Here is a 12236-nt window from a genome sequence, read left to right as displayed (position 1 = left end):
TAATAGTTTTTGAGTGTATTCAACACACATAAATAAATGAGTTAAGCAAATATTTTCGATTATAAAATTAACCCTAAGGGTTGTTTGTGGGAGGAGTTGCGGGGTGGCATGGAGTTGCGCCGGAACCGGAAGCCCGGGGCTGTTGTCGCGCTGTCTGTTTGTTTATCGACTTGTCTTTTTCATTTATAAAATTGAACAATATCTTTTATGAGTGAGTAAACTTTGCCCTTCGACTATTTCCGAATTTAAATTATCAATTTTGATCAGCAAAAATCGGTGTTTTAGCTATCGACATTGTTAAATTTGTAAAATTTAAAGATTTTTATTTTCACACACATTTGCTTTTAATAATTTTCAAACAGATGGCGTTAGAAAGACAATAAATTTTGATTAAATTAATTTTATCTCTATTATCTCTTTTGTTTTTTTTCTAGCATAAAGTAAAAATTTTACGATTGATCTAGAAACTGATTGAAATTACTGTGCCAAAGTCTAAATCTGAAAGAGCAATATATTCTTTGTAAAGTGTTCCACAAAGCAGTATGCATTGTGACATAGTACAGGACTCTCTTCTCTCGCACAGATAAAATCGGGGTTTTTCGTATTTAATGAGATTTTTTCCTTGCATTGACATCTTTCATAATATAGTTTGAGTTTACTGTACTGCGACGCGAGCTCTAAAAATGCGTGCTTATATACTACAAAAAAATGATCTGTACGAATTTTCCTCACGACCAAAACTCGAATGGTGTTAAAATTTCGCGGTTTTTTTGGTTATAAATAATTCAAAAGTTTGGAATCAATCGAGTGAATTATAGATGCAAGGATCATTTCAGTCACTTGTCAGGCAGTGGGGGCACGGGGGTGGGGGCACAGGGGCACGTGTCGTGCGGGGCTAGGGGGCACTGATTGAATGGAGGTTTTAATTTTTTGCCGAAAGGTGTCGCATGAATAATACATAAGACTAGTTACATTTTAAAGGGCTCTATCTTTTTTCTAAAAAAATTGTTTTTTAATTGATATTTATTTTTCGACGGATTAACGTATTCCGGCTTCATGTCCGTTACACTATGAACTTTTGTATCGTATAAAAGAATTTTGAAGAGTTAAGTCGGCTTTATTTGATTTTAAATAAACCAAAAAAACAACGTTTATTTTTCTTGCTGTTATCGCGAGCGAAACCGAAATTGGTTATAAGACATCGACATCGAAATGTGACGGAAATTACCCAGAAACGAGTTTATAAATTGTTTGACTCCGAGACGAGATCTACTGAAGTGTTTCCGATGTTTGGTTATACAATCAGAATATCTTGGAGTAGACTTACTTTATAGATTTGCAGAGTTTAAAGTTTTAAAAAGCATCGGACTTGTTATCTACAGGTTCTAGTTTGTCCCGGTAAAGGAAAACAATTTAATGGAACTTGATAAAACTGATGAGAGGTCTAGTAATTTAGGGTAGGGTGATGCTTTAAATGGGTTTAATTAAACCAAAGGGATTACAAAAAGGAACCATTTAATTTCCGCTATTAACCAACTTGTTAAATATTTGTTAACTGCCAGCTATTTTCCGTTTAAATTCACTAAACCCTTGGGGTGGGGGTTGTGATGTACCAGGGTATCAGAAGTCGAGTGTTCAATAATGCATTGTGTTATATTAACTTTAACCCTTTAACAAAACAAAGGGTTGTTCATTTCAAGCGCCTTAATTGAAATTGATACACTTCGTACATTTTTATAATTACTTATATAAATACTAGCTTTTACCCGCGACTCCGTCCGCGCGGAATAAAAAAAAATGCACACAAGATAAAAAAGTTCCTATGTCCGTCTCCTAGTTCTAAGCTACCTCCCCATCAATTTTCAGCTAAATCAGTTCAACCTATCTTGAGTTATAAATAGTGTAACTAACACGACTTTCCTTTATACATATAAGATTTAACATATTAGAGAACAGTACACGCTTTGTATCAGTTTTTTTTAGTATAGCCTACTAGTTACTTCTTTAAAATAAGCTGGCAAACGATGATGCGACCGCTGCCTATAGAAATCTGCAATTGTAAACACGTTGCCTACCCATAATTGACGGAGGAGGAGACGCACAGACAGTTATTTCCATTTCCTATGCGTACTCTCCTCCATCAAATCCACTTCCCTCGACTGTGCGCTGGATTAATTTAACTTGACGCTTGTCTTCTGTACGGTCGTTGTATTTCACCGAGCGAGTCGACACATTCGTTCATCAGATATTTTTGTTGCTGACGTCTGCTACTGTTAAAATCATTTATCAATTTATAACCGATCATATTAACAACTCTTTACATTACACTCAGACCTCAGTTTCCGGACGTGTTCGTGACGTCACCTGTCAGCTGTCAACGTGACAGGCGGCAATAAAACCTCCTTTGTGAGTTTGACAAGTTGTTGCGGTTCATAAGTTCGAAATAAATTCGTCGGTTTTTGGAATCTGCGGCCGCACAGCAGCAGCAGCGGGGTGTCCGCGCGGGAAACCAACGACATCTGATGATTTCTATTTTATGTTATTACATTTTATAATCGATGTTTCAAAAGCAGAAGACGATCTTGTCTCTATAATTATATATTTATAAAGTTTGTTTTTTATCAACTAGTATTTTCATCCGGTTTTTCCTGAGTACATTTATAATCAGTGAAATGAGAGACAATTTATTAGGACTGTTTCATTAAAAAAAATACTATCACGCCCGTAATGAAGATAGGTAAACAAAGACTACAAGTTCGTTGGCTCATATATAGTAATATTATAAATAGGTAATATTTAATTGTTTGTTTGTTTGAATGATATTAAAAATTATTTCACTGTTGCGAAGCTCTTCGAGTGACATACGCTATATTTATTACAAGGTGAATATTAAGATTAGGCTATACTTTATTCTGCGCAAACGAAGTCACGGGAAAAGCTAGTATACAGTAAAGTGGAGAACGAGCTAGACGTTATTAGATTTCGCTAAAATAGAGAAGTGTCTGCCTATAGATTAAGTTAAAAGTTTGCTGATGCGTTACCTTCATTTAACAGACAATGGAAGACAGTAACAAAAGTACAATAAGGTGGCTTTTATTTTTCATGTGTCTAAGAAGCGTATTCGGGCCAGTTTCTTCACCAGCTCAATTACGTGCCCCATGTCTGTGCTCTAGGCTACAAGTTAGTGATTATACATCAGTCAACCACGCTGGCCCAGTGCGGGTTGACTTCACACATATATTTGGAATTTCTTCACAGATATGTACAGGTTGCATCACGATGTTTTCCTATCTTTCATTAGGAACTTCGGATAAGTGTAATGTCGAGGAATCTGGTTGTATTACAACTTAAAAACGACTATCGTTTGAACTTTTCGTAAGCGTTTAAACGCATCTTTTAAAGGTGTCTGTATGAAAAAAAAATTGGACAGTGGTAAACGACTAATTGCTTTTTAATGTTATGCCAACGTTTTGTAAGGTGTGGAGTTTGTCTCCTTTCAAGGTATAAGGCAATTCTTCTGAAAGTGGAACAGAGCAAAAGGCCGTGATGTGACATGAAATTACATTGGTACGTGGTGGGGATCGAATCCGAAATTATAGATTACTTGCTTTTGCCCGCGACTCCGTCCGTGCGGTATTAAAAAAAACAGCCTTACAAAGCGACTCGCGGAATTAAAAAGAAACTTGATAAAAAGTCTATGTGTTCTTTCAGACTATGTTCTACATCTGTGACTAATTTCATCAACATGCGTTGAGCCGTTCTGGAGATACCTTTAAACATCCATCCATCCAAACATTCACGTTTATAATCTTACTATCTCACTAATATTATAAATGCGAATGTTTGGATGGATGTTTGTTTGTTTGAAGTTATCTCCGAAACGGCTCAACGTATCTCGATGTAACTTGGCACAGATGTAGATCATAGTCTGGAAGAACACATAGGCTACTTATTCACTTTTTTTTAGATCCGCGCGGACGGAGTCACGGGTGACAACTAGTATTAAATTAGATTAGTAAAAACTAAAATCTGATAGATATTAAAAGAAAATAATCCGACAATGATATGTGAGCTATAATTTAACATTGTGTTCTGTTATAATTGGTAAATGTGAACGATCAGTTGTTTTAATTCGTCAATTTATAATCTAACGTCTCATAATTACATTGTAATTTCGATTGCCTTTCGGAATGTTGGAAGTCATATTTTTTTACGCAAAACCGGGATCATTTTCAATCTCTTTAATATTTTGTATCGAAATGTTTGTTTGCAACAACGTAACTCGTGACTCCAGAACTGTTCACTGACATCTGGATGAATTTTAAAATATAAACAACCGAAATAGTGAAGCGTCCGCTGCCTATAGACAACCGAAATTACAGATGCGTTGTCTACTTCTAATCAACGGAGGAAAGGACGCACAGAAAGAGGATATTTCTCCTTCCTCAGCATTCTTTCTCTAACAAATTCATTTCCGAGAGGACTAAAATTAGGCCTTCAGTACGCTCACTCATCATAATGTACGAATTGCTTGTCCGTGTCTCAGAATACAGTATGGAATTCTTTTCAACGTGGAAAAACATGCAGTTTCCGTGTTACAGATTTTTTTTAAAACACCACATCGAAATTAACTCTTTTTTTAATTCTCCACAGACAAAGCCTCGAGTGACAGACTAGTGTTACATATTATTGTTACTTACCTTATTTAAAAAATATCAATATACATCACTACACAAAAACTGGGTCACACCAATATTTTAGAACAAATTAACAAAATCCTGAGCTTCCGTGAAAGGTTTGTATCGAACTGAGGGTGAGTTTGCTAATGGGTGGGGCGTGGGGGCGTGGCACACACCCTCTAGACAAGGGCGGGGCGTCGTTAACATACGCCCACCGGATGTAGAGGTCTGCAGATCAAATATTTAGGGACATTTAACCCTACAGAGCTATCCTGGAGGTACAGAGATTTGTGTCGATTGAATTAAGTATTTAAGTACGATATATACCTATAGTTAAAATACTGGTTGATTTATGAATCTATCTTAAGGATAGATTATTGAATTCAGTTGTAAGCATTTTTCTTGAGATAACATTAAACGTTAGGATTTCCTTACAATGGTTACATTCAAATCACGTCGATATGTTCTCCGCAATATGATTTTGCACAACACCCTGGGGGTGAGATTTATATAATATTGTTACAGCAGACGTACCTGTTGTATATTATAAGCCCCAATAGCGTAGTGGTTAAGAACTCTGATCTAACCGTGTGTTCGAATACCGAGATTCGATTATTGAACCATGTGTTACAAGTCTTCACCTTGAATAATTAATAATTGTATTGGAATATTTGGAATACATTATAAATGCGAATGTTAAGATGGATGGATGGATATTAGAAAGTATCTTCAGAACGGCTCAAAAGATCTTGATTTAAGGTATACTCGTAGATGTAGAACATGTAGGCTACTTTAAAAGTATTATTTTAATTTTGCGCGAACAGAGTCGCGGGCGACAGCTATCTGTGCTAATATTTTTAGAAAAAAAAAGTTATTTATACGTGTGAATCTATACTAATATCATAAAAAGTAATGATTTGATTGTTTTTAGTTAGCATTTTTATATATTTTTTAATTGACATATTTTAGTTTTTATATATTATATTTAAATTAAATTCTTTAAATGAGCAATGCAAATCGTTATGAATCCTTGATATTTAAGTTTACCAGTGAAGTAATAAATATTAAAAAATAATTTCACTGTTAGGAGGCTACACCTAACCTATCTCTGGGTGACATAGACTGTATTATTACTAGATTTTTTTCAATTCCGCTGTTGTGTGCAACTGCTGGTTATTAAATAAAATTAGATATGAAAGTGTTTGGGTTTTCCAAGTGATTTGAAATTGTATAATCACGGCTTATATTGTCATCGTATTTTATTTATAACTCAACGTATACGAACAATTTGCTTACAATCTTATTAGTTGATGTCACTCGCGACCTCGTACTGCACAATAAAAAAATACAACTAAGTATCCTATGTGTTCTTACAGACTATGTTCTACATTTGTGATAAATTACATCAAGATCTGTTGAGTCGTTCCGGAGATATCTTCAAACAAACATTGAAACATTTACATCTATATCTATATATCGACGCTGGAAAGCATAAACGATGTAACCCTTCAAATCAAAGGATAATGATTTTATTATAGGTTAGCACAAACTACACAACATTGCTAAATACCGCATGCTTGTAGACGTATCAGCTCACGAGTTATCATTTTTTGGCTCTCCTGTAAAGTTCATATTTTCGGGGTTACAGCGTTTATGCTTTCCAGCGTCGATATATAAAAGAAAGTCGTGCTAGTCAAGATAGGTCGAACTGATTTAGCTGATAATTGATGAGGAGGTAGCTTAGAACTAGGAGACGGACATAGCATAATTTTTACCCCGTTTTCTATTTTTTTATTCCGCGCGGACGGAGTCGCGGGTAAAAGCTAGTTTATAATATTAATAAGATAGAATATAATTGTAATTTAAAATATCAAATATGTTACCTACATATTAAATGAGAAATATCGACTCAACCAACAAGCTCTCCCGCCGCGGGGTGGGGGTGTGTGTGGGGGTGGGGGGGGGGGGTCACCGGAAATGACGTAGCTCGCCGGATGTGCTCGTGTTTGTGTTTCAAAACACGTTCTATTTTCCTGTTCATTGAGAATTGTATTGCAAAAATGTTTGAATAACATTTTCTGGTGTTTCAATTTATATTTATTTGTGAAGATTTCACGTTTTTCGTCGAAATTTAGTAAAATGTATATTTTTTTAATTAATAAATCGTCTTGTACGTAATCTTTGATTAACTAGTTAACAGTAAGCCAATTGAAATTTAATAAATTAATTAATTTATACATTTATGGAATGGAATTAATTTTGCGTCATAAAATTATTAAATATTTGTATTCGTGTGTCAATCAATGCACCCCGCGCCCCCCCAGCGCCGGGGGGAGGCAATACGTAAGCAGCTTTTGTTCAGTTTAATATTTGAAGTTTAGGGTGTGTCCGCCCCGCGCCCCGCCCTCTGCCCCCTGACCCCTACCATTTGCCCCCTACCACTTGCCCCCTACTGGTCACTTCACATGTAACCCTTTACACATACCTTTGTTTCTATGAAGTCTAGTGTCTATTTCACACTACCTGAGAGTGAAGGAGACAGCATTAACTGCGCGAGTTAAAGTGTTACCCAAAGAGAGACATTAAAATAAACATTAGAGCGGACATTCAACAAATTTTCTTATAAACACTTTAATAATATTTAACGTTTGTTACGTTACGAGTGCCATCATGTAGACATGCAGGAATGTTGGGACTAAAATTGTTACCTGGTGGCAATAAGTCGTGCATTACAGTTTTATACGTATGTTTTTTATCAGATAAGATTGCCCTTTTTAAATGTATCTGTTTACCCTAAATCAGTAAGAGGGTAAACAAATAGATATCAAACCTATTAGCTACCCCCAGGGATGTACGCGACCCCATGGGAGCTAACATCCCCGGGGTTTGGGGGGGGGGTTAATATTTAAGGAGAGCATTGTCTGCTATATTAAGGACTAGCTTTCGCCCTCGACTCCGTCCGCGCGGAATTGAAAAAAAACTTTATTAGTAGCATATGTGTTCTCTTCCCGACTATATTCTACATGTTTGTCAAATTTCAGCGAGATTCTGAAGATACCTACTTACAACCATCCATCCATTCATACATCCAAATATTCCCATTTTTATTCCGCGCGGACGGATTCGTGGGCGACAGCTAGTGTTTTCTAATTGCATTGTGGACGTTAGAAAATAAACGTCCTCAACTGTAAAACCCGCTCTTCGTATCAAATCATATCGTCGTATCATATACAATTAATATACTAATATCGTTATTTTTGCAATAAATTAATTATAATTTTAAAAGATTATAATATAATTATGATAAGAATATGGAGCGATGTCGATTGCGGGATAATAATGAATTAATCAAGCCAAAGATAAAATTTGAAGTTTAACCTTTTACTAGCGGTCGTCCACGATTTCGTCGGCGCAGAAAAAAGTACCCTATAACATGCATGCGAGCATCAGCTACCTTCACGTCAAAATCAGTACCTTACGAACAGACATACACACAAACTGTAAAAATTATTTATGACTAGCTTTTACCGGCGACTCCATCCGCGCGGAATGAAAAATAGAAAACGGGGTAAAAATTATCCTATGTCCTTTTCCTGGTTCTAAGCTACCTGCCCACCAATTTTCAGTCAAATCGATTCAGCCGTACTCGAGTTATAAAAAGTGTAACTATCACGACTTTCTTTTATATATATAGAAGATGGTGCCGTAATAAAAAAAAATGGTGAAAAGTATGTCATATGTTACTAGTCTATGTTCTATATCTTTGCTAAATTTAAATGTGTTTAACCGTTGTGGAGATATTTTATTTTATATTCCTGGATCCTAGGTAGCCATGTTCTTCCAAACTGTGTTCTACATCTATACCAAATTTCATCGAGATCCATTCAGCTGTTTTTCATTCATACATACATCTAAACATTCACATTTATAATATTAGTAAGATAATAAGCCAGACAATCGAATTTCGACTGTATTTAAAACATAATGTTATCAATAATAATAACAAGTTTAATCTAAAAAAAGATTAACAAGATATTTCCAAATCTTAGGAAATACCCAAAAATTAATAATTCAGATAAAGATCAAATAAACTTAATACTTAATTTCTTTTATACAAATTGCATAATATTAATTTTATGTATATTTGAAAAAATTATGAAGGTAAAGTGAATTTAACGGAGGAGGGGACGCTTAGGAAGGGATAGCATCCTCTTTCTCTGCGTCTTCTCCCCAGTCCTCGTCGATTTAAGTAGGCAACGCATCTGCAAATGCAGATATCTATGGGCATAGCGTTGCCAGACGTCCGGATAAAGCCGGATATAGGTGGGCTTTTTGATTACAGGTCCGGCCAAAATAAACGGTTTTCCAGCTTTTGTTAGGCTTTTTACATTTTCCAAACGAGAGTAATACTGAGACAAAATTCTAAATAATATAGGGTGTCCGACCTTTCCACCAAAATGTCCGGCCAAACTGGCTGGTCTGTCCGGCTAGTAGGTTTGGCGACCTGGCAACCCTATATGGGCAGCGGACGTTACGCTATTTCAGCGAATTTGATGGCCGCTTGCTCGCTTGAAACCTTATGATATAAAACATGTACAGGTGTCCGGGAGTGACCTGTGCAACGGAGTACAATAGTAGGAAAAGTTCTACTGACTCTTAAAATGTTTTTATTCAAACTAGATTATTTAAAGGTCGCAAAAGGTTAAATAGCGAAGTGACCGCTACCTAAAGCCGTTGTCTCTTTCTACGCATCATCACATCAACCATCCCTTCCTACCTCTTCTTATTCGACAAGAGTAGGAAGGGGAAGTGGAATAGAGTTTTGTTTCCAGAAAACAATCATCAGAAGAAATGCGTAATTACATCCCCTTTGAGCGTTTTTTCTATCTGATAGTGTTGCTAAACTAGTTCATTTTTATATGATTTTCTATCGATTATAAAAAAATTAATAATAGAAAGGTAATTTTGCTTCCTACGATACCAAAGTCCAATTATTATCTGTCAAAATTACTGACGTTTTTGTTATCTTGATAAATTACAATAATCTTTAACTTGACAGTTTTTTTTTTATTATAAAAGGTTCAAGTGTTAGTAGCCAGTATCCCTGAAAGCCGTCATAATGAAGTTGTTAGTTCTTGCTGTAGCCTGCTTGGTGGCGCTGGTTGCCGCGGAGGAGCCAATCGTGCTCCATTACCATGAGAACATTGGCATCAAGCGCGCGGAGCAGATCCGTCTAGCCGAGCTGGCGGCGGACTTCGACGGCAGCAGGATCACCGGCGGATCCACGGCCTCGCTCGGCGAATACCCCTACATGGTGATTATATACATCTTACGAATCTGATTGTGATTTTGATTGCAGTGACACTTGTCTTGCCACGTAATGTCTTTCAAAGTTTATATAATACCGTTCGTAATTCAGGGCCGCGATTTCCAGAAAACACATTCGAGTCGTAAATGCTTTAATAGAGGTTTTGTGTGTCAGGGCGGTTTGGTTATTGCTATGACCACCGGGCAGACCTCCGTCTGCGGTTCCTCGCTGCTGACCAACACCAAGCTGGTGACCGCCGCCCACTGCTGGTGGGACGGCCGCAACCAGGCGCGTCAGTTCACCGTCGTGCTCGGCTCCGTCCGCCTCTTCTCCGGCGGCACTCGCATCAACACCAACAGAGTTCAGATGCACGACAACTGGAATCCCAGGAACGCCAACAACGACGTCGCTGTCATCACCATCAACTGGGTCAACTATAGCAGTGAGTTTCAATACTTTAAAAACAACTTGTGGAAAATTTGTTGTAATTTCCACATTTTCTACTCTTTTTACCTGACTAACTGATATGACCTGATCTTGGGCAACGTTAATTCGCTCAATATCAGTGGATGTAACTAAAATTGACCTGTTTGTTTAGTTTTTGTTGTTGTATTAGCTGTTTGTATTGAGATAATATTTGAATGTAATTTCAGACAACATCCGTAACATCGGCATGGCTTCGGGCAGCAACAGCTTCGCCGGCACGTGGGCCTGGATTGCTGGCTTCGGTGTCACTGGGGACGGTGAGTCACCACCACTATTAACTATCGATTTAACAGCGGCGAAGCCTGATGCAGCATTGCCTCGACCACTCAGAAGACAGTTGTGAAAAGAGTGACATTCCGCGTTTAGTCCTATGTGCGCGGCGAAAGTCTAAGCTTTACAGAATCAAAGCACTAGAATTAGTTCCAATTTCACCCTTATCTTATATGAAAAGATTTGGAAAATAAAGTGGATAGTTTTATGTTTTGCTCATTTATCTTATACACACATATTCCCGCTCTATTGACAGGTCACAACATCGGCAACAACCAGGCGCTGTCGCACGCCCGCGTACAGGTCATCACCAACGACGTCTGCAGAAACACGTACGGCTCCTCAATCGTGGTTGCCTCAACCATCTGCATCAGCGGTGCCAACCGCGTCAGCACCTGTGGTGGCGACTCTGGTGGCCCGCTTGTCGCCAACAACCAACTTGTGAGTATCCCTTTCTTTTTGTTTCTTTTCTTAAACAGGCGTTAAACAACGACAGAGTCCACAGCAACGTGTCGCTATCGCTAGAGAATGATTATCTCTGTGCAAAACCATGATAGAATACATGCCTCAAGTATGTACTATAACTGCCTTTGTTCTGATATTTTTATATATATGCAAAAGAAAGATAGCAGTTTCTGACAGAACCGGGTGAGAAGAATTTGTCGCGATGTTGATCTAACGTGATATTTGTCTTTTCCGCAGATCGGTATCACATCGTTCGGCTCCCCGCGCGGCTGCCAGCAGAACCTGCCCGCTGGTTTCGCTCGGGTCACCTCCTTCAACTCCTGGATCTCCGCCCGCCTTTGATCGCCTTCTTCTGACAACTGCCTAATAACTCAATAAAATTGATTCCTAAAATATTTGTTGATTCAATTAACTACCGAAACTAATCGTTACAGACGAGATCGTTTATCTCCTACCAATTTCGATGAAATTTCAACTGTCGTTCTGGAGGATACCTTATGTAACAAACATCCATCCAAGTATCTAAACATTCGCATTATTTACAGGTCTTTACTATTTACCTATGAAATTGCCGATTTTAGCCGACTTCAAAAAGAAGGAGATTATTAATTCGACTGTTTTTTTATATGTGTTACCGCGAAACTCTGCCCCTGGTGTTCCGATTTTGATAAACATTATTTTAATCGAAAAGAAGTGCTTGCAGATGGGTCCCATTTTTTTTTAAACTAGAAGACTAGTAGATTTTGAATTTAGCTTCAAAATGTGTTGCGAAAATTAGGGACATTTTTGCTTTCAGCGCTTACGTAGTATAGTTTATAGGACCTATATAAAAATGATGCATGGAAGAATTGTAGGTTTTTAAATTTGCTAAATAAAAGTCCGCGATAGCAAATATCTATGTTTTGTAGTTTTCTCACAATAACCATTTTTTCTGTAGAAACATCAATTAAATTCATGTCCTATTTCCGACGCTATTGTTCGAGTTCAGTATTAACCCTTATGTATATAAATATGTTATTTAATGTAGA

The 12236-nt window shown here is 37.3% G+C and overlaps 1 protein-coding gene across 1 annotated transcript; it reads left to right on the top strand.

The window, feature by feature from the left end:
* The first annotated feature begins 9770 nt into the window (after window positions 1-9770).
* Window positions 9771-11592, top strand: LOC106708170 (collagenase). The gene is made up of 5 exons (XM_014499647.2): window positions 9771-9993; window positions 10162-10429; window positions 10641-10730; window positions 11000-11184; window positions 11446-11592. Exons 1-5 carry the CDS (start codon window positions 9799-9801, stop codon window positions 11548-11550), a joined length of 843 nt encoding a protein of 280 aa, XP_014355133.2. The 5' UTR covers window positions 9771-9798; the 3' UTR covers window positions 11551-11592.
* Window positions 11593-12236: the final 644 nt, after the last annotated feature.

Source organism: Papilio machaon, chromosome 29 (genome assembly GCF_912999745.1).
Source record: "Papilio machaon chromosome 29, ilPapMach1.1, whole genome shotgun sequence".
Taxonomy (NCBI): domain Eukaryota; kingdom Metazoa; phylum Arthropoda; class Insecta; order Lepidoptera; family Papilionidae; genus Papilio; species Papilio machaon.
Note: the sequence above shows the minus strand (reverse complement) of the source record. Positions and strands in the feature narration are given on the sequence as shown.